We start from the raw sequence: 24,136 nt of genomic DNA, 5'->3' as shown, positions 1-24,136 counted from the left end.
ACAATTTCAGCCTGGTGCTCTATCCACTGAACCACCTAGCTGTCCATTGACCTTTTTAAAAAAATATTTTATTGACTATTCTTTAGTGCAATTGGTTTCTTTTTTAATCCTATGTGTTTTATTCTTTTGCATTTAAAAATATTATTCTGAAGGGATCCATAAGCTTCACCAGCTGCCAAAGCAGTCCATTTTACACACACACACACACACACACACACACACACACACAGAGTTTAAGAACAAATACTATCTCCTGGTACTAATATCTTACTTATGAAGTAATAAAAAGGATGAAAGTGATCCATTAGACAAGAAGCTCCTTGAGATCAGGGATTGCCTTTTAATTTCTTTGTTCATTTATTACTTAGCACAATGCCTAGCACATAATAGGTAGGCACTTAATAAATGTTTGTTTGTTTTTTAAACCCTTACCTTCTCTCTTGGAATCAATACTGTATATTGATTCCAAGGCCGAAAAGTGGTAAGGGCTAGGCAATGGAGGTCAAGTGACTTGCCCAGGGTCACCCAGGTAGGAAGGTCTGAGGCCAAATTTGAACCCAGAACCTCCTGACTCTGGGCCTGGCTCTCAATCCACTGAGCTACCTAGCAGTCTCCTTAATAAATGCTGAATGACTGCTTGATCATTTGAAGGAACTGAATTAGTGAAAACCTGGTGAAATGAATTTCATTAAAGTTTAAACACTTACTAAAGTGCAATTCCAGAACTTCTGAGGATATTTCAGTTTTCCAGAGTCAGCAAAGTATGGACATGGGTTCAAGTTCTGACCTCTGACTCATGCTGGCAGTGTGACTCTGTGCAAATTACTCATCCTCTCAGTGGCCCAGGGTACTAAGATTATAAATCACTGAGTAGATACTAATTTGCTTTAGAAGGAGGAAGCTTTTCAGTCTAAGTGAGTTTCCTCATAGGGAGGAAATCAGAATTCTGGTCCAAAAAACTAAAAAGCCTATGTCACTTGTTACTAGAAAGGAAGAATTCCGGAGATGAGTGGGAGCCATAGGACTCTTTTCCATATTCCAGTATCCCTTCTGTAATTGGTCGGAAGTTGAAACCCTCCCCCCCCCCATTCAGTTTTCTCCCTATCTGATTTTGGTCTGGTGTGACTGACTGAAATAAATATTATGTCTTTAATCAGGGCTCTGTTGTTATTTTCCAATTAATCTGTGTCAGTTGCTTTAGCATTTGTGTTAAATCATTTTCTTCATGAAAGCTTTTAATGAGGAAGCAAATTGATTGTATTTACATACAGCATTCTTGTGTGTGTAGAGGGTTGTATCATTTGAAGTGCTTTTTGTTGATGAATAGGTCATGTTATGGCTGGCTTTTGAAGCTAGGCTTTAAAAAAATTTCTTTATTTGGACAAAAGGTTTGATTTAGCATGGGTGGCATCCTTCTTCATCTTTCTCTTATTCCATCTCTTAAGTTCTTTCCCCTAATCTAACCTATCTCTTAAATATTTCTCCCCACCCCCATCCCCTCACTTATGCTTCCCCTCCCATTTCTCTCTGTCTCTGTCTCTGTGTCTCTGTCTCTCTCTTTCTCTCCCTCTCCCCCCTTCAATCTTTCCTTCTCTCCCTTACTTTCTGCCTTAGTATTAGTTCTAAGACAGGAGAGTGGCAATTGGGATCAAATGATGCCCAGGGTCACATAGATAGGAAGTATCAGAGGTCACATTTGAATATGAGTCCTCCATATTCTAAGCCTGGCACTCTATCCATAGTGCTCTCTAGATGGCCTCCTTCATCACATTTCTTAAGCTTTTCCCCCCAGTCCCATTAAACTCTTTACCAACCTATCTCAAATGTTCTTTATATATATATATTTAATTTGATTTGCTTTTTAAATTTTTTCCATGGCTACATGATTCTTGCTGTCTTCCTCTCCTCTTCCATCTGCGCTCCAGAAGCTGACAAGCAATTCCAGAAGAAAAACAACTGCTTGATCACATGGTTCAATGGGGATATGATTGGGGATGTAGACTCTAAATGATCATCGTAGTGCAAGTACTAATAATATAGAAATAGGACTTGATCAATGATACATGTAAAACCCAGGAGAATTATTCATTGGCTATGGGGAGGGGGAGGAAGGAGGAGAGGGAAAGAATATGAATCATGGAATCATGGGAAAAGATTGCAAATTATTTAACTAAATAAATTTTTAAAAAATTTAAATAAGTCCCTCAGAGTTGTCCAGGATCATTGCATTGCTTTTAGTAGTAGTCAATTACATTTGATGATCTCAGATATTCTAATTGTCATACCATATCTTCTTCCCATTCCAGCTCTGAATCATCTCTTTTGAGCTTTCTCAGTTGCCTTCCATCTCTCAGGTTCATTCTTACTCTCACTCTCCATTTCTTTTCACCCTTTAACTTTCTGAGAACAATTCAGAAATGAATGATGGCATATTGTTCACTTAAAATACAGTATGAATATTGATGTTAATTTTATTACTCCTGATTACTCCTCATCTTTAGAATGAAAGAATTTGATTACATGAACTTTAAGGTCCCTTTCAGCTTAAAAAATTGAGATAAACCAAACAACTGATAGAGGAGATCATAGAAGGTAAAATGAACAATTTTGATTATGTAAAATTTTGTACCAAAAAACCCATTGCCTCTAAAATCAGAAGAGAAGCAGTTGAACAAAACTATTTGGAGCAAGTTTTGCTGGAAAAAAGGCCTCAATTTAAATATTTATAGATAAAAGATTCAAATTTCTAAGAATGTGAGTCATTCCCCCAGTTGATAAATTATCAAATGAAATGATATGCAGTTTTTAGAGAAAGAGATCCGAGCTATTGATAACTATATGAAAAACTATTTAAACCACTATTAATAAGAGAAATATAAATTAAAACAATGCTTAGGTTCCACCTCACACCCCTGACACTCAGACTGACCAACTTGATAAAAAAGGAAATGACAAGACCTGGAAGGATTATGAGAAAAGCACTTATGTTAATGTACTCTGGTGGATTTGGGAAATAGTTCAGTTATTTTGGAAAGCAATTTGGAACTATTTCCCCAAACTGTGCATACCTTTTGACCCAGGAATACCATCAAATTTTTACCTTAAAGAAATCAGAGAAAAAAGAAAAGGTCCCATACATATAAAATGTTCATAATTGCTCTTGTGAGAGCAAAAAGTAGGAAACTGAGAGAAATACTCATCAATTACGGAATTACTAAAGTTATGTCATTTATGTGATGGAAATTTTGTGCTATAAGAAATGATAATGGGAATTGTTTCAGAGAAACCTGGAAGGACTAAATTGATGCAAAGTGAAGTCAGAAGAACCAAAAGAACAATTTTACAACAGCAATAAATAAAGACAAACAACTTTGAAAGTCTTAGGAACTCTGATCAACACATTCATCAGCCATCAATTCCAGAAGATTCATGATGAATCTTCCTCCCACCTGCTCATAAAGAGGTGATAGACTCAGTTGGACAAATTTTGGGGAGACATGGCCAATTGTAGGAATTTGTTTTGCCTGACCAAGCATGTTTGAAACAGGCATTTTATTTTTCTTGCTCTCTCATTTATGGACAGGGAGATGAGAGGGAGAACATGTGTATTTAAAAATAAATTAAGTTTTATTTTTTAAAATCTACATAAAACTTCTTATGAAGTTAACAAACTTATTCAAAGGAAGGAATTCTAAGAGTAGGTTAAATCATTCAATTAGTAAATATTATTAAGTGCCTATGTGCCAACTTCTTGGAAAGCAAAGACAAGTGCAAAGTTAGGATAGTGGTACTTAATTGGGCCCTAGCAAATGAAAATATTTTCCTCAAAGTTTCTTACTTTCTTGTGAAGACCTGATTAAAACTCCAGTTGAGTCTGTACAATACTAACTATGTAATTTAGTAAGATGGGACTTTGAAAATTATTGTGTGATCTGTGATCCTTAGCTTTTTCTCTTGTAAATGAGGGAGTAATACTAGATATCATGGATCTCAAGGAAGAGATCTTCGCCAACCCTTCCATTTTATAGATAGAGAAATTAAGGCCTATTCAAGATCACTACTTAGTAGAAAAGTCAACTTTAAAATCCTATTCTGGAGCATTCAAATGGTTCAGTGGAAAAAGAGTCAGGCCTAGAGATGGGAGGTCCTGGGTTCACATAAGACCTCAGATACTTCCTAATTGTGTGACCCTGGGCAAGTCATTTAACCCCATTACCTAGCCCTTACCACATTTCTGCCTTGGAACCAATACTTAGTATTGATTCAAAGACAGAAGGTAAGGGTTTAAAAAATTCTCTTGACCCTTCATTCATTCATTTATTCATTCAACAGGAATTTATTAAGCCAGACTATGGGCTGAGGATACAAAGACAAAAGCGAAAGTCTCTCCTTTCAATGAGTTTATATTCCATTGGGCTATAGGAGAAAATAGCAGGAGCATAGGAAGTGAATTACAAAACATATAGAAAGAAATTCTGGGCAGGAATTGACAACTAAGAGGATCAAGAGGAGGTGCTTGAAGGAAGACAGGCAAAGATGAGGAGAAAGAGCACTCTAATCAAGAGCAACAGTCTGTTCAAAGGCATAGAGGTAGGAGATAGGATGTATAGGTATGAGGATCAGCAAGCAGGCCAGTTTGTCTGGAAGCTGCGAAGGAGTCAGAGAACAGTCCGTAAGCCTGGGGAAAAGCCTGGAGCAAGATTGGGAGAAGCTTTCAAAGCCAAACTGGCCAGAGAGATTTTTCCTGTACAACAACCCACCTTTATGGCTGGCATAAAGATAGCTATATAATACACTATCTATAGAACTGTTTTCTGGAATCTCTGCACCCTCCTGATGTTTCATGACCCAGCTGTATCCCGGGCTATGAAAATACCATGACTGAAATGAGAAGGTCTGGGTCAAGCACAGAGAATAATGAACAAATATATTTCACTTCATTCTAAAGTTAAAAAGAAAAAAATACATAAGAAGGGCAAGGAGGAGGATTATGTACAATTTTGAATGATTATCAGTGACCCTTCTCCTCCTATAACATGAAGAGTGCAGAGTTGACTTTATGGCTGCAATTTATGCCATAACTAAGCATGGAAAAACAAGGTCCCTTCAAGCTCTTGGTTAGTCTCTAGTTTCAGAAGATGAAATGTTCTGCATGTACCATCATCTCCCAGGAAAATCCGAGAACCTGAAATCAACAACATCCTCCAAGAATATGTGCGATGGAAAGCAACTGAAAAGAACCACAGTTATATAGATTATAAAAAGTGTGCTCTTTTTGACTGCTTTGCCTGGCTTTGTCAGTTCCACTGCTAATAAGGCTCAGAACCTCGGAATCATCATTGACACCCCCTTCTTCTGGCCCTCACATCCAGTCACTCACCAAGCCCTTCATCATAGCTCTTTCATCCTTTCCTACCCTCATTCAGACTCTTATCATCTAAGACTTTTTCGGTTGTTTCCAAAGGGCCTCCTGTCTCTTCCGGCTTCAAGCTATCCAGCATATTGGTGCCAGATTAATTCTCCCAAGGCTTTGCTTTGATCATATCCCTCCCCCATTCAGAAACCTTTCAATGACTCCCTACTGGCTACCGGAAGATGTCCAAGCCTCTTGGTGTGGCATTGTGTGTCCTGTCCTTCTGTCTCCCACTTATTTTCCAATTTTGTTTTCATTTCAACAAATATACACTCATAAATAAAGTAATACACTTAACAGATATTTATGGAATAAAAGTGTGCAAAGACCTGTCTGTTCAAAGTAAATCTGTTGTAGTATAGTAAGATGTGAATATAGGGATAGAGATCTGGGCAGGACATGTAATTTCATTGCTGTAGAGACCTCTGGGTGAGGAACTTCCTCCATCAATGATGGCAGTTTATGTCTTAGAGACAAATGACTAGGGCACTGAGGGGTTAAATAGCTTTCTCAAGGCCACACAGTCAGTATATGTCAGAGACAGAACTTAAATCCAGTGATTCTTGACTAGCTCTGCATTCACTATGCTAGACTGACTTAAGAATGATTGTGCCCCACTAAAATGAAAGATAGTATATTTTAAGTTCCATATTTTGTGCAAATACTATATTCTGTTAAATTTGAGGAGAGGAGATGCAAATCAGTTTAGGTTGGAGTGATCAGGGAAGACTTCATGGAGGAGGTTTATTTCAACTAGGTCTTAAAAATGGATCAGATTTCAATGGGTTCATATGGTGTTGGGGTGAAAGTGAGAGCTTCAGAGCAAGGGAATGTCATGAGCAAAAGCATGGGATACTTTATGGGGATGAGTAGACCAGTTTCATTGGAGAGGAGAATTTGTGTAAGGGGAGTATAAGAGAAGGTTAGGAATCAGGGTAGAAGTCAGATTATACAGATCCTTTAATTCTTGGCCATGGAATATGGACATCATTCTCTAGACAGTGAGGAACCATTAAAAGATTTTGAGTAAGAGAGGATCATATTCAAAGTACAATAATGTTTCATTAGATCTAAGCTCATTTATTCATTGCCCTCCAAACATACTTTACCAATAGTCCCTTATCACCTTCCTATACACTTCCCCCTTTGTTTAGAATACCCTCATCTCTGACCACCTGATTATTACTAACCATTTAGGCTTGAGGCTCACCTATTCCATGAAAATTTGATTGATTCCTCTTGACTAAAATGATTTCTCCCTCCTCTGAACTCTGTATCATTAGTAAATACTCTGATCTCCAAGCTAAGATTGATGTTCAGTGTTCATATGAGAGGGGGATGTATTCCTCTATAGATACATTGAGAATTCTCTTGAAGGGAAATAATTTCTGGAAAGGGAACCCAATTTCTCCTCACCCTACTTTTATTTATGACCCAGTGTAATATCAGAAGCTTTGCTCTAAGAACCAGAATCACTTTGCTTGGTACTGGGGATGATAAGACAAAAATGGAATAGTCTTTGCCCTCAAGAAGCTTACATTCTACTATGGGAATCTGAAGAAAAATGAATAAGAAGGAATGAATGAAAGAATCCTAATGGGGATCTAGAGAGAAAAATTGAAAAAATTTATGCTTTTATGATATTTATGCATCATAACTAGTCATCAAATAGGTACAGGTGCTTTATTGGTGTTTAATGTTAAGTTTCTAATAATACATTTAATTAAAAAACCTTGTAATGCCAAATAAATCATGAGATGAAATCCCTTGGGCTCTAAGATCTGAAGAGAAGCATTGGAGACATCTCTCATTTCCTATCTCTCAGAATTTCTGAAAGCCCAATATTTATATTGCTGGGCAGCATAGCAGGCACTGGGCTCTAGCATGAAAAAATGATCCAGAATCTGTAGGCTTGGGAACCACAAAGGGAAGGAAGGAAGAGAACAAGCATTTATCAAGCATCAGACACTGTGTAAAACACTTTACATATTATCTCATTTGATCCTCATAATAGCCCTGGGAGGGAGGTGTTATTATTATCTCCATTTTATACTTGAGGAAACTGAGGCAGCGGTTGTCCAGAGTTGTGCAGCCAGTAAGTATCTGAGTTCAGATTTGGACTCTGGTTCTTCTGATTCCAATCCCAGTCCCCTATCCAACTGTCCCATCATTGTGCCACCTAGCTGCCCCTAAGGAAAGCCCCAAATCATTGTTACTACAGATATGTAGACAAACTTGCTATATTTGATAGGATATAATCTTCTTGAAATCATGAACTGTTTCACTTTTGCCTTTGTATCCCTAGGACCTAGTACTATGTTTACTATTAACAAGTGTTTCTTGAATGACTAGATGAGCAGAATTTCTCATAGACAAGGTATTTGCAAATGGGAAAGAACTTAGTGAGATCTTGGTGGAAGATGGAGGTTCAATCCAATAGAAATCCCTTAAAAAGTAACCTGGGTGTTTCATAAAATAATTGTCTTTGACACCTAGGTTACACAGTTATTTTTTTTTTGTATGATTCACTTGGCACTTATTACAATATTGCCTTACATTATTAGTGACCTCTGGGTGTATGTCTTATCTCCCCAATTGGAATGTAAGCCCATTGAGGGCAAGGGCTGCATCTTCTACTTCTAATGGAAGTGAAAGAATGTCAGAATCAAAGGAGCCTTGTATCCAGTTTGGGGACCTTCCGTTGGTTTCCCATCTGTTAGTTTCTAAGTCTAAGACCTAGACACCTGGGGTCCCAGTTCTCTAATGCCACCGCTGGTCATAACCACCAGATGGAGCACTTTCCCCATTCCTGGTCTCCAGTATGCCTGGTCTATCCCATTCCTCATCCCTCCCTCCATGCCTTTCATAATTTATGAAGAATGGAGTTACTTGTTCTAAAAAATAATTTGGAAATGATAACAAAAAAAGTCACTAATATATACCTACCTTTTGATGTGGATATGCCATTAGCAGGTATTTTACCCTAAGGAGAATAAAGAAAGGTCATCTATATGCAAAGTCCATATAGCAACAAAGAATTAGAAGGAAAGTAAGACTCATCAATTGGAAAATGGATGGGCAGATTATGCTATGTAAATATCACAGAGTATTATTGCACTATAAGAAATGGCTAAATTGATTCCAGAGAAACTTTGGAAGACTTCTATTAACTGATGCAAATTAAAGCAAGCAGAACCAGTAGAACAATTTTCATAAGGATGACAATAATATAAAGGAAAATGACATTTAAAATTTTTTCTGATGGTTGCAGTGAAGAATCATGACTTTAGAAGACTAACAGCAAAGCATGCTTCTAGTCTCTCAGCTCAGGTAGTAGATTATTGGTATAGGAGGAATATTGTAAATTATGGACAATGTGGTATGAGACAGACAGAGACAGAGACATAAAGAAATGACATTTTTAAAAGAACATCAATACAACTTTTTTGAGTGAGGCTATAGAAAATGTATGTAGCATTTAAACTATTAGCACAATTCAGTCATTCCCTTGGTTTTAAGGCAACTTCTATTCATATCTGACTCATGACAACCCCCAAGGTCAATATTGAAGCTTGCTGATAGCCTTTTCAACTTCCTGCTGAAGCTCTGCCCCACTCTGGGTCCCTGAAGTTCCTTCTTTGTCCTCAATTCTGGATGCCCTGGGTCAAGGGTTCTCTAAGGTTTCTATAGTTCTGATCTTGGGACCTGACTCAGATGTTAATCTTAACATAAAAATGCAAGACCCAATTCAGTTCTTAACTTTGGGTTGTGAGGATAACAGGGTCATTCTCTCATTTGCTCAAAATTTTTAAATTAATTTGATGATGAAAATGAGCTTATAATAAAATCTTCCTGTCTTCTAAATTCCTATGTAGATTTGAGAATATCCCTAGTCTTCAAGGGACCAAAAATATAATTGAATATGATGAGGAAGCTTAAGTATAGTTGAGTCTGAAGTATAATTGAGTTATAGATAAGCTACCATAACTCTGTGCTGATGTTTAAGAAACAATAATGGGGGGCCTAGAGAAGTGACTCCTAAAGTGTTGGGGTTGGGGGTGAAGTGTGAATTGTGGCGATCCTAGATATGAGTTTTTGACCATCAATGGTGGTATTGGGAGATAGTTCTAAGGAAACTTGGAAGTAATAGAACAGGATCAATTAGAGATATGAAGGAAAAACAGAGAGTGGGCTGATCTATATTAGAGAGAATTAGATAATTAGCCCTCCAGAAGAACTAATGAAGATGATTGGAAGGACACAGCTATGAAGAACTGGGAGCAAACTCTATGCACCAAAAGGAGGCAAAGCCAGTTAAAAGAATTTCTCTGAGGGGGCAGCTGGGTAGCTCAGTGGATTGAGAGCCAGGCCTAGAGATGGGAGGTCCTAGGTTCAAATCTGGCCTCAGACACTTCCCAGCTGTGTGACCCTGGGCAAGTCACTTGACCCCCATTGCCTTAAAAAAAAAAAAGAATTTCTCTGAGCATAGAATTCAGGGTGTGCCTTGACCAGGTTGGGGCATGAGGTGGCAGGGTACAACTGCTAGAAGGGTAGTTTGGACTTCAATTTGAGTGATATACTTGGGCCCAGAGAAGAAAAATCTGGCTTCTCCTTTGATGAGAAATAATAGCCAAAAAGAGATAGGTATGAGAGAAAACAGAGAAAAAGAAATCCTCATTAGTACAGCACAACATCTTGGAAACACAAGTGTAGCTGGAGGCAACTGGAGCAGCAGACTTAAAAAATGAAGACCTGAGTTTTAGTAGTTCTGGCTGTGCCACTAATCATATTGCAGTTTTGATTTTCTATTCCTCACCCCAGAGGTTGTTCCAAAACTCCTCTTGTCTCCTCAAGTCTGACTCACCACTTTCCTCCCCCTACCCCACTAAGTGATGACTTCACCTTTACTTTCCTGAGAAAATGGAGATCATTTGCCATGGGCTCCCTCAAAACTCCTTAATATCATCCTCCATTTTCTCTTCTTTTACTCCAGTCTTGATGAAGATGTAACCCATCTTGATAAGATGAGCACCTCAACATGTATTCTTTGCCCTGATTCCTTCTTTCTTCTCAGATAGATTGCTTCCATGGTCACCCCTCCTCTCCAATCTTCATTATCTCTATCTATTGTTTCCTTCCCTACCACTAACATGTTTCTACAAGTTAAAAAACCCTAATTAGACCCTACTACCCAATTAAGTTATTATCCAGTTTTGCCCTTCTCTTTCATACCCAATTCCTAGAAAAAGCTACCTCCCCATCTATTCCTGTCCACCCTGCACTACTCTAATCAGTGTTCTCCCAAAAGTTTGTCACAAGGGCATCCACCCATTAAGTTGGAGGTCTTCCTTCCTGGTTGCATCTATTTTCTCTTCCCTTATGTGCTTCAGTCCTCTCCAGTTTAGCTTCTGACTTCATCACTCAACTGAAATTTCTCTCTCTAAACTTACCGAGTAATCTCATAACTGCCAAGTCTGAGGGCCTTTTCTCAATCTTCATTTTTTTTTTAACATTTTCAATACATTTGATAGGATTAATCCCTCTTAGATAATCTCTCCTCTCTGAGTTTTCAGGAAAATATTCTCTTCATCCTCCCATGTGAATTGTCCTCAGTTTCCTTTGCTGGTTCATCATCTATGTCATCTCTCCTAACTTGGGGTACTCTAGTACTCCATCCTGGACCCCATGATATTTCCTCTGTACACTCCCTCACTTGGTAACCTGTTTAATTCCTACCTTTATGTGGGTGATTTGCAGCTTTATATATCTTCCCCTGTTATCTCTTCTGAGCTCTGGTCTTGCATTTCCATCTGTCTATTGGATATCTCCAATGGTATCTCATACTGAAGCAGTACAAAACAACTCATTATGTTTCCTTCTAAACCCGTCCCTCTTCAAAGCTTTCCTCTTTCTGATGAGGGCAACAGTTTTCTTCTAACAACACAGGTTTGTAACCCCAGAATTATCCTCGAATCTTTCTCACTTTCCCAAGCAGTCAATTGCCAAATCTTGTTCTATAAGATCCCTCAAATTAATTCTTCTCTTTCTATTCACATGTCCCCCTAGGTCAGGCCCTCAAAAACTCTTCCTTGGATTATTGTAAGAGGCTCTTATCCACTGAGCCATCTAGCTGCCTCCTACCCCGCAAGTGACTTTCTTAAGTTCAGGTCCATACTACTTCCCTACTCTGCAAACTCCAGTGGTTCCCTATTGCTTTTGGGATCAGATAGAAGTTCCTCTGTTCAGCTTTTAAAATCCTTCACAACATGGCCTCAAACCACCTTTATAACCTTGTTATATATGTCATTGTCTTTGTTGTACACTGTGATCCAACCAGACTACTTCTCATGTGATGCTCCATTTTTGAATCTTTACACTGGTTGTCTCCCACACCTGCTGGAATGAATTTCCTCCTCATTTTCACTTCTTAGAATAGCTCATTTTCTTTAGAGCTCAGCCCAAATGCCAGCTCTACATGAAACCTTTCCTGATTTCCCTGTCCATGAACTGCTGGTTCCCACCCACCACATACAAATTATCTCATATTTATTTTGAATATACTCAAATTTACACAGATTGTTTTCTGCAATAGAACCCAAATTCTTGGATGGTAGAGATTTTCATTCTTTGATTTTGTATCTCTAGCACTAAACATAGCACTTACTCAATATTCAAATCAATCTGTGAGGGCAATGAATGCGAATTCCTCCTTGCTATGCAGATTCCAATCCATCCATACCTGTCTATACTGTATTACTCTCATCAATGTCCCCCCAAAGTTTGTCACAGGAAATCCACCCATCATACTAGAAGCTGTCTTTGTTTTCTCTCAATGTTGTTTGGCCACCAGGAGAGCACTCTTTCTGTCCACCTATCCTGCTTCATTCTTGACATGTTAATAGCCCATCTTCTCTTTCTGTCAAATGATTCCTTGATGCCATCCTAGACTCCTGTTCTTCAGAGTTCCTGGTTGGTTAAATATTATAGCCTGCTCATACCCACCATGGGCTTTACATCACCATCTGAATGACTGTTGCCCTTGGTCCTTCTGAGGCATTAGTGTTCTCTGTGTTGCTGCCACATAGCAATATTGGCAAAATGACAAAATATTTGTATTGGAAAGATAGACCTCTGCTATTATTAGATGCTTGGTGTCAATAAAATTGCTTTGCAATTTCCCAAAAGCAATCTAGCCCACTCTTCTCCTTTTCAATTTTGGGCCCAGCTTATGGTCCTTCTGTATCGCCCATCCCAGATATACATCCTCTTGGATAAGCTTCATTTTCATCCAGATGTATGTTGAAAGCTGGCAATAGACATTCTTCTTCCATTTGGTCATTCTTGTGTGGATAGACAAGCCAGACTCCTTTGAGTAATTATAGATCTCTTTCAGGAGACTGTGAAGTATCTTGGGGCTTGATGCAATCAACACAATTATCAGCCACAAGTAGGTCTGGCATTTAATAGATATTTCATAAAGGCCTATTGACTGATTGATCTTGGAAAATTCAGTTCCCCTGAATGAGCCTGTTTTCTCTTCTGTAAAATGGTGATGAGGATAATACCCGCATTAACTGCCTCACACAGTGGATGTGTCTTAAATGCTTATATAAATATGAGTTCCTGTTTCATATGCCAATAACCATTGAGAGCATCAGCTCAAGATAATGATTGACATTTATAAATATGACCCTAAGTCATCAAGGGGAGATTACATTATGGGCAATTGATTATTTTTACTAAGGCTGACAAGCACACAATACATTTTACAGAGGTTTCTAATAAGAAACTATTATAATAAAATGTCACAATTTAAAGGACTGACCTTCAGTTGTCTGGAAAATGACCTTATTTAGAACCTAGCATTCCCTGACCCTTCTGGGTAACAGAAGTATTCATGTTGTCTAGACACCTTCATTAGAGTGCTCTCATTGCTCTGCAACACTCATTTTTGGACGAACGGTGCGCCATCACAGTACATCTTCCTTGTCTTGTCTCTTCTTAGACTATCTAATCCAACAAATATAGACTGGAATGCTGACTGCCAGGCATTCTTAAGGTGGCTAGGCTCCTGTCCCAGTGTTACTGGTTTTTGTTCAAATTATTCTAATTTAAGATGCATATTCTGAATTCATGACTGTGCTGTTATGAATCCTTAAATAAGCAAGAAGATAAGATCAATAGACTGGAAAAATTTAAACTGTTTCCCCATTAGCTGTAATGGGGGAGGAAGTTAAAAAAGTTTTAAAATAATTTTCTTCTAAATCTAGAAGAATGTCATAATGTTGGCAGTCACATTTGCAGAGGACAGCTGGGATCAGTGTTTCTGAGACTTGCATGTGCGTGTGGTTCATGGGATTAGCAATGCATTTGGAGTGGGGAGGAAAGTATTAAGACAAGCTCTTTGATGAATCGGATGATTTTAGGAGAAGGGTTGACTTCAAATTTGAGTTTTTTAAAACTATTTGACAGTATTAGAAGCTTTCTTTCTTTCCTCTTGATATCTTCTTGCAAGGTTCTGGATTCTAGGCTCAAATGTTTATTAAGACCAGTGTGACTTATTCTAAGGATTGGGGTTGCAGTTCCAAATGTTATGATCCCTTCCCCCAGTGGAAAATGATTTTTGGTATCATTAATAAAGTAACAAATACTAAATTTTATTATCTATGTAATGCAAACCTAAAGTTTCAGAACTATGCATTCTGTTGAGTAGCAGACATGCTATGGAATATTACCCTTCTACAGCAGTTGCCTAGGAAACACGGGAAGGTAAATTGTTTTGATTGAGTGCAGAAATGATCATTTCTCTCTCTCTCTCTCTCTCTCTCTCTCTCTCTCTCTCTCTCTCTCTCTCCTCCCTCCCTCCCTCCCTCCCTCCCTCCTTCCTCTCCCTTCCTTCTTCATTTTAGGTTTATTCTCAAAATGTAGCCATAAACATTTTGGTGATGATGGTACAGTACTGAATAAGCCATTTTATTTTTCTGTCTGTGCCCCAGCTTTCTCATTTATAAAAGGGGAATGGATCTGTGGATTTACTGTTATATGGAACTCTCAGATAAGGAAGCACCTGCCAATACAGGTAGAGAGTTGTCCATAGCACTGAGAAGTGAGGGATTTGCCCAGAGTCACACAGGGAGTATATGTTAGAAGTAGGACTTGAACTCAGATCTTCTCAGTTTTGAAGTCAGCTCTCTATTAACAATACTGCTTTGCTTCTCAAACATCTGTAAAACAGATATGGTAAGACTTACATTATCTCTTAAGGTTTTTGAGAGTAGGGACTTCATTTCTGTCTTTGCATCACTAGCACCTAGTAGAGTGCCTGGTACATAATAAGTGCTTAATAAATGTTTATTGATTGATTGATTACCTATCTCTCTGGGGTTGTATGGAAAGCAAAATGTGAGTTGTTATTATTTATGTTGCAGAGGAAAGATAGCTTCATTTTCACATCCTAGCAGAAAGTTCAAAGAGGAGATTAAAGATGTGTTAGTTATCTGCCATATGGCTGAGAATCGTGGAATACCTCAGTCTCCAAAGAATTAAAATTGCAGGTCGCCAAAAGGGCAATGGAGAGATATGTGTTGCATGTAAATAAGATCACATATCTCTAATAAGGAAATCACATACACACACACACACCAAGTAGCACAAAAGATATCATTAAAGAATGGCACAACCAGACACAGAGGTAGGCAGTCATTTTGTGAGGATCAATGATATCTTGTGTGCTCCACTGGTACCCAAGTAATATCAAGAGAGGTGGGAAAAGGCCTCCCAGCAGATTTGGAAGAACTTCTAAGGAGGATTTATGGGAAATCTTGGCCAAAATTCACAAAAGATCAGAATGTGTCTGAGTAATAATCTGCACCACTCTAGGGAGAATTTGCATTTATGAGATTACAGATCTATTTAGTATCAATGTAGTTATATGTAGGGGAATGATATAAAATTCTCAGAGGCCTTTGGTATAAACAAAACAAAATCCTTTTGTATGGATGTGTGTATTATATGTGTGTGTACGTACACACACGGTTTTTTCCAAGCACACTTTTCAGTGTGATCTTTGTGAAACTTAGGGGACATTCAGGTCTAACAGACTTTTAATCACTGAGAGAAAAGGGAGGACTGAGCACACAACCAGGGGTCCCCTTCATAGGATCAGTGATGAATGATGACCCAACAAAGAGAGAGGAGGGAATGGTCAAACAGGTAGGAAGAAGTCCAAAAGAAAAGATTATCCCCAATCTCTAAGAAGAATAATAGAACATCCAAAAGAAGGGTATAATCAGCAATGTCAAACACTGCAGAGCTGTCAAGAATATTGGGTTAAGGGGCAACCAGGTAGCACAGTGGTTAGAGCACCAGGCAAGAGGACATGGATTCAAATATGACTTCAGATACTTCCTGTGACCCAGGGCAAGTCATTTAACCCAAATTGCCTAGCCTTTGCTGTTTTTCTGTCTTAGAATTGATACAAAGACAGAAGGTAAGGGTTTAAAAAAAAGAATATTAGGGTAATTGACTCCATTGCTTTCTCAAAGAGTGATCAGGACCTCTAGGGGTCCTGAGACCTTTGAAGGGAATTTATGAGGTCAAAATTATTTTTGTATTAATCTACATAAAGGCTCTTTGGGAGGTACTCAAAATCTTTTAAAATTGTAAAGTGGTCACAATAAAAATGTTTGAGAACTACTGTTTGTCTGTTAGAATCTTGGAATGTGAATCAATGTGTACATTTTGGATACACTTAAAGGAAACTGGTTAAACACAACCCCTAAGGGGAAAAAAGTAAAATTTGCAATTGTTTTCTTGATTCTAAACTTGAGAAAACCTAAGGTATTACTTCTTTATCAGTCTTAGGAGCAAGATATACATTATAATTTATGGTACAAAGTTCTTAACTAACATTCCACCTGAAGGTGGATACTAAGTTAAAAGGTAGGTGAAATAAAATTGTTTGTGTCTGAGTAGCTAAATGACACAGTAGATGGAGCAGGAAGACCTGAGCCCAAATCCTACCTAAGACACTCACTAGCTAAGTGACCCTGGACAAGTCACTTTAATCTCTCTCTGCTTCAGTTCCCTCCTCTGTAAATGAGGATAATAAAGTTCTTCCCTCCTAGGGTTTTCATGAGAATAAATGTGATTATATTTGTAAAGTACTTCGCAAACCTTAAAGTGCTATATAAATACTTATTAGTGTTATTATCATCTAGCATAGTTAACTAAAAAAAGCCCTACTATCTCAGTTATTCAAAGGAGAGCAAATCTATCCCATTTAGCCCTTTGTTCCATAGCCAAAAGGAAGGGTAATTCTACAGGAGCACCAGGAGCCTGCTAGCCCTGGAAACTCTACAATGGCCTAGCATTATGAGGGAGAGTAGAGTATAATGGAAGGAAAACTATAGAGAGAGTTAGAGAACTGAGGTTCAAATCTCAGCTCTGTCCCCATCTTTGTGACTTTGGGGCCTCAGTTTCCTTATTTGTCATTTGAAGGTTGACCTTGACAATCACAATAATTCCTTCTAGTTCTAGCTCTGTGATCCTTTGTAATCTTTAAGGTAGAGGGTGTAGATTTTATTTTCCTTTTTTTAAGTGAGGAAATTGAGGCTCAGAGATATTGTGACATATCTATCATCATATACACATATCCCTTCCATATCATGACTTTCCTCATTGTGCTTCAATATATTGAGAGTTGGTGTAAGACATTAAATGGGAATTTGGGGGAATTTTGCAGAACCCACAGAAAAAGCAGGCAACAGAAAAGTTTAGAAACTCAGAAATACATAAAATAAAAATGCATAAATAGTATTGTATAATGTCATATCACATTTTATACTATAAGTCTACACAATTTCTTTTTTAAAGTTAAAATAAGTAAAAAGTTAGTTTGCAAAAAGAACATGAAAGCTAGCAGATGACAAAGGCTAGAAATGTTAATGTTGACCTACATATAGCCCATGACCAAATACTTAAGCCACATTTTACAATTAGGTACTGTAAACACCTCATGAAAGAAAAAAGAACAAATTTAGACTTCTCTGGTATGAAGGGAGGGCCAAAACATTTTACTTGGATTTTCCAGATTGTAGGGGTGCTGTGCCCCCAACTCCTGTGATGTGGAAAGGATTTCTTTCCACAGGGGACAGGTCTTTTCTAAATCCAATACTTTCTGTTCTCTAGGCAGAATGTATACAGCATGCCATACGGAGGCTGTCCCTTTCTGCTTAACTTATTGATTTTGTTAAAATTCGTACTCTCTCGGAGCAGACGTCTTACTTAATATACACTCCTAGTTTACACAGTTTTCCCTCTCCTAGCTCTTTTAGTGTGTGCTTTAAAAAAAATAGGATTCAGTTATGGGCTGCCCATCCCTTATTTTGGGTTTGAGGGGAGGCTAGAATAGTGATTCCAAAACAATCTTCCTGGTGTGGGATCTTCTCTCCATCAGTTCAGATGGCAACCTCTTTGCATACCCTTATTTTGAGGGATTCTTGATGTGAAGATCAGAGAAATGAATGATTTGCCCATCGTCACACCACTCATAAATACTGAAGGCAGCCTATAAATCCAGTTCTCAGGTCTAATCCTAATTTCAGTGTGTGTGTGTGTGTTTCTTATTATATTGAGCTGCCTTTGCTTTAGTAGCCATTTTAACCATTTACTATTAGACAAATCTTTTACTGTTGCACGTTGCAGATCCAAACTAAGAAAAAGCCATTAAGTGAATTTTTTGAAATGCTTATCTGACTCTCTTCTTTGTATTTCAGATACCATTTGGATTTCCAGCCCCGAGGTGAGTATTATTTAACTCCTTGTGGCTTTATTCCCTTAGTAGGCTAGGTACTAATTCCCAGTTCTTTCACTTTTGTCCAATTCTTTGTTACCCCATTTGGAGTTTTCTTAGCAAAGGAGTTTGCCCTTTCCTTCTCCAACTCGTTTGGCATATAAGAAAACTGAAGCAAATAGGGTTAAGTGACTTGCCCAAGGTCCTGTGGCTAGTAAGTGTCTGAGGCCAGATTTGAAGTATTCCTTATTCCAGGCTGGCACAGCGCTACCTAGCTGTCTAGTTCTAAGGTTCTTCTATTTGATCTAGGCTCTGTCACTAAATAGCACTAACTAATTTTCAGGGAGGGGATTTAGTGGAGTATTAATCATCCTGCTTTCTGCTAACCATCCCTGTGGAGTTCAGTCTTCCCTTCTATAAAATGGGGGTGTTGGATTAAGAGATCTCTAAGGTCTCTTCAGGCTTCAAAACTCTGATCTTAGGAACTCCTGGATGTTAGCTGGGTTCTTAATGGATCTTTACCCTACTGGGCCCTTCTTGTTGTTAGCAACAGGCGATCCTGATGCTTCTGCCTTCTGAGGGCGTTGTTGCTGGATTGTTTTTGTGGAACAGGAAAATACACTTATTTTGCACCTCAGGTGACTGATGAAAATGGAAGGATCTACTGGCATTCACACAAGATGGAGGCAGAGGCTATGATAAAAGCCTTGTGAGTGTTCCAAGCCAGCTAATCCTTCATTTGCTCCAGAAATAAATTCTAGTGTGTTACCTCCTCGATCACTGTGCACTTCCCCACATCTTGTCTGTCTGGCAACACAGAAATGTCAGAAATGCGGCAGTGTTGAAATTCCCACTAGAACAGCATTATCACATTTTAATATGAGCCTCAGTGCAGCCTTGATGCTTCTAATTGCTTCCAAACCATTGTTTTCCCGCATTTGGTTGATGAACCCAGCATCTGGCATCATTTGAGAAAGTACAACAGACAGCTGTGTACAAAATTAAAAAAAGGAAAGGATTAGAACGTATAAAAATGTTCAAAATTGGATTTTTTTTTGCAAGAGTTCAGACCCAGTTTTTCATGCTCTTCATAAAGCTTACCTATGTTTACTCATTTATGTGCCTTAGCTGGGAATGCTGGGAATGTTTTCCTTTAAAACAGACTTGGAAAAAAAGAAAAAAAAACAGACTTGCATATCAGATCTTCATTATTTATAAATAGAGGACTTTGGGTCCTGGTCTCAAAGCATTGTTTTACATCAGAATTGCAAATTGGATTAAAGAGTTTTGTTTTGGGGTTTGTTTATTTTTTGCACAGACTTGACCATTTTTCATTAGCTTTTTCTACATTTCATTGTGTCCTGCTACCTCAGCAGCCAATGACTGAATATCACTTCCATGAGACAATTCAAATGCCATGAGTCATAATCTTGGGGTTATTAAAATCTTTACTTTCCTAGAGGAGAGTTTGTTTTAGATATAGCTTAATGAGTTTCAAGCCCAAGACCAATTTGCTGGAAGCGTCGACCTTAAAGAGGGGAGAATTCCATTTGATTATCTCTTTCCTTCTCAAAACTAGCATTACTGTGTTTTGGAGGCAGGAGCAATAGCCAGGTGACGTGATGGTGTGTTTCACTGTCAGGAAGCATTTCTAGTACAAATCACAATTTGAAAGATGGAGAATAATACATAGGAAGAGGATGGACAAGTTTGCTTTGTGAAACCCAATATATACCATTCGAGGGAATGCCCATATAGCTCAGCTGTTCATATATATGTTCTATAATGTGAATATATAATATACACACACACACATATATAGACATACACATATACTCACTATGCCAAAAGCAGAACAGAACAGAACCCTATATGGAACAGTATTCGGATGTGGCCTTTATGAAGTACGCAGGCCTGTGAAGAAAACAGACCTGTTTGGAGAATTCATTTCCCTGAAAGAATGTGCCTGGTGTTGGGGATCTGGTCCTGCCCATCGTATTGGGAGAAAATCATTTTGGGTGTTAAATAGAGAAGACCATGGGGGCATGAAGGTTTAAATGCATGAGTTGTATAAAACAAAAAGCAAGCTGTGCCGGGATCATCGCTCAATGATGATATGCTCGTACATCACTTCACAAAGAAAATACTACTACATAGTCTTTTCCTAGAAAGCATACTGGAGGAAGAAGAAATAATGGGCCAAGCAGAAATAGCTTATTTGGAAAGCGAAGTACATCTGCTTTGTGGGAAATACTCGGCATTTGTGGTTTTAAAAAAATCCCTCTTCATTTGGGAAGGAATGTGAGGAAGACAAATTCCTATCTGTTGTCCTTTTTTTTCTTTCATTTCCCCAAGGTTCTCTGTTTTCATTTGGGGGGGGTCCCTCCTTTGCCTTGTTGAATGGTCTTTTGTTGGTGTGGGGCTTCAAAAATCAGGGATCTGTGAAAATAACAACAGTCCAATTTGGGGTGCTTCAAGAGAACTCAAAAATAAAATTATGGAAAGGGCAGGATAGTAGCAAGTAGGTAACTCAGTGGATAGAGAGCCAAGCCTAGAGACAGGAAGTCCTGGGTTCAAATGTGACCTTAGATATTTCTTAGCTGTGTGACCCTGGACAAGTCAATTAATCCCCATTGTTTAGTCCTTACCATTTTTCTGGCTTGGAACCAATACTTAGTATTGATTTAAAAAATGATAACCCTTGCCTTCTGTCTAAGAATCAATAGAGCCACTAGGTAGCTTAGTAGTTTGAGAGCCATTCCTAGAGATGGGAGGTCTTGGGTTCAAATCCAGCCCCAGGGACTTCCTATCTGTTGTCTTTTTCCCCTTCTGTTTCTCCAAGGTCCTCTGTTTTCATTGGGGGGGTGTCCCTCCTTTGCCTCGTTGAATGGTCTTTTGTTGGTGTGGGGCTTCAAAAACCAGGGATCTGTGAAAATAGTAACAGTCCAATCTGGGCAAGTCACTTAACCCCAAATGCCCATCCTTTAGTGCTCTTATGCCCTGCAACCAAAACTTAATATTGATTCTAAGACAGAAGGTGAGGGTTTAAAATGAAGAAAAGAAAGAGCAGGCTTGGGGTGGATGTGGGGGAAATGGGAAAAGAGAGCAGCTGGCAAAGGCATTACAAAAATGCTAGAAGAGTGGTTAGTATTGGGATGGGGGTGAAGAAGTGACAGGAAGTCTTATGTTGAACTCTTACTCAAGAGGGAAGACTTCTTGAGAGTTTCAAGAGATCTTTGATAGACCATATGATTTTTAAAAATTGCTTCCCTGACCTCCCTGTGGGGAGGAGAGAGGATGTGCTTGTTAATTAGCTGCTTGTTTGGCTAAGATTTGTCCTTTAAGACATATGACTAAAACAGAGTTGGCCAAGTGGAAAGAAAATAATCCTGAATTTTAGGACGTTAGAATTTAGGATTTAGATCTAGAGGGGACCTTTCAAAGAGTAGACGCACCTTCATTTTAATAAGGGAGGAAGCTGTGGCACAAAGTGAAGTTACAAGAGTAGTAATTAGTCAAGTCGTGGCTTGAGTCCATGACCTCTGAGTGCATTGCTCTTCTGATCATGTGCCATCACCTATTTCCAAAGATCCCAAAGGAAAATAAAGCTTCAACATGGCTCTCTACACTCAAGCCTCTTCCTTGTAGGACTGGTTTAACTTGCCATTGTTGTTTGGTCATGTCTGACTTTCTGTGACCCCATGGACCATAGTAACTATTCATGGGGTTTTCTTGGCAGGGAGGCTGAAATGGTCTGCCATGTCTTTCTCTGGTGGATCCAAAGGATCCTTTTTGTCAGGCAATCAGAGGTTAAATGACTTACCTAGGTCACACAACTAGGGAGTCAGGTCTTCCTGACTGCAGGGCTAGTATGCCCCACTAGTTGACTTAGCTCCCTCTTAGGCGTACAGAGGTTAAGTGATTTGCCCAAGGTCATGTAGCTAAGAAGTATCTGAGGCTATATTTGAACTCAGGTCTTCTTGACACCAGGGCTGATGTGCTTTAATCACAGCCACAGCTGCTTCTGGTTTAACTACAGACATGAAAAATATCTGAGAAGGTAAAGAGGACAGTATAGTATTGCTATCCTTTTTTTATAACCTCTTCTACTCAGCCTAAACATTCTAGCACATCAAAAGGGAGTGATCCCAGATGTGAATGGATGACTAAAGCATTTATTAATCACTTACTACGTGTAAAGCCCTGCGCTAAACTCTGGGATTATAAAGAGAAATAGAAGACAGTCTCGTTTCTCAAGGAGCTCGAATTCTAAAGGGGGAGACAACATAAAGGAAGTTTTCATCTGTAAGTCAAATGGATAAATCCTATGAACCTGAGGGTGCCAGAAGCAAGGCAGATGTTAATGCCTTTTCTCTAAGTCAGTCCCACAGATAAAATAATACCAAGCTTGGATGTTGAGTCATTTGACAATGTCAGGGGCATTGATGGCAAGCCCTTTCTTTTTTGAGTCTTCAGGAATGGTGACTGTGGCACCTGTAGGGATACCTAGTGCCAGGCCTGAAGTCAGGAAGACTCATCTTCAGTAGTTCAAATCTGACCTCAGACACTTTCTAGCTGGGTGACCGTGGGCAAGTCACTTAACCCTGTTTGCCTCAGTTTCCCCACATGGAGCTGGAGAAGGACATGGGAAGCCACTCTAGTATCTCTGCCAAGAAAACCACCCAAAAGATCACAAAGAGTTGGAATTGACAGAACCACAACACCTGCAGGTGTAAAGGTTGCATCCAAACTGGAATTGTTTCTCAGTGATGACTGAGGGCACTGGCCTGAAAGCATCACTATTTCCAAGGCTCCTCGTTTCAGGATCTTGGTCTGTCTTCCCTGGGGTCTATGTGGAGATGATGCTCATGGTGGTGGTGGTGGCCCAACTTGCTGCCTCTTGTCTCTCTCCCAGGATACCTTGCTGCTTCAGTCAGGCTGCTTTACTGCCCTGTGTGTGGCAGTTAGTTGGCATTTGTCAGCTGACTCCTTATCCACAGGAGTTGCTTCCCTGGATGATGTCTGTGCAGGCTGGGCTGGAAGCAAGATCAGTGGACTTGGTGGGAGATGAAGATAGTACAGCTGAAGAGGAAGAAGTGTTGGTTCAAAGAAAGGAGAACTGGATTGGAGGTCAAAGGACTAGATTTAGCTCAGTGGATTGAAAGCTAGACCTAGAGGCCCTACATCCTGAGTTCAAATCTGGCCTCAAATACTGCTTACTTGTATGACCTTGGTCAAGTCACTTAGCCCCCAGTGCCTACCCTTTACCATACTTCTACCTTGGAACCAGTATACAGTATTGATTCTAAGATGGGAGGTGAGGGTTTAAAAAAAGGGGGGGGGAGGACTAGGGTTTGACTAAACTTCTGTTGCTTACTCCTTTTAAAGATGAATGAAGGTTGAGAAGAATATAAATGAATCTCCAATAAGTAAAACAAAGAAAAAATAAAAACAAAGAAAAATTATCAATAATAAAACCTGGATTTAAACTGGATTCCCATAATACATACCATGTTGCTTCGCCTCACCAATAATGTTATTGAAATGTCCTTCTTTCCTCTTTGTAAAATTACTACTTGGATGGCACAGTAAGCCTGGAGTCAGGAAGACTCATATTTCTGAGTTCAAATTTGACCCCATACACTTTCTAGCTGGGTGAACCTGGGCAAGTCACAACCCTATTTGCCTCAGTTTCCCCATCAGGAGCTGGAGAATGAAATGGGAAGTCACTCCAGTTTCTCTGCCAAGAAAATCTCAAATAGGATTTTGAAGAGTCTCAAACAACTCAACAACTATCTATTGTTTACTTCCTTTTTGATCTTGGTCGATTGCTTCTTAGTCCTTAGTTTCTGCTTCTATAAAAAGAAGTTGGACTGGATAATCCATAATAAATTTTCCATGTCAAAATCCTATGCCTTATAAAAATACTT

At 38.9% G+C, this 24,136-nt stretch overlaps 1 protein-coding gene across 5 annotated transcripts in view; it reads left to right on the top strand.

Moving 5' to 3' along the window:
• Positions 1-24,136, top strand: part of SKAP1 (src kinase associated phosphoprotein 1) — a 429,384-nt gene that overhangs the window by 59,216 nt on the left and 346,032 nt on the right. For all 5 annotated transcript variants that reach the window (XM_007482364.2, XM_007482361.3, XM_007482363.3 and 2 more), the window contains exon 3: positions 18,190-18,215. In XM_007482364.2, the coding sequence (XP_007482426.1) occupies positions 18,190-18,215 (26 nt within the window). The remainder of the gene's footprint in view (positions 1-18,189; positions 18,216-24,136) is intronic.

Source organism: Monodelphis domestica, chromosome 2 (assembly GCF_027887165.1).
Source record: "Monodelphis domestica isolate mMonDom1 chromosome 2, mMonDom1.pri, whole genome shotgun sequence".
NCBI classification, from domain to species: domain Eukaryota; kingdom Metazoa; phylum Chordata; class Mammalia; order Didelphimorphia; family Didelphidae; genus Monodelphis; species Monodelphis domestica.
Note: the sequence above shows the minus strand (reverse complement) of the source record. Positions and strands in the feature narration are given on the sequence as shown.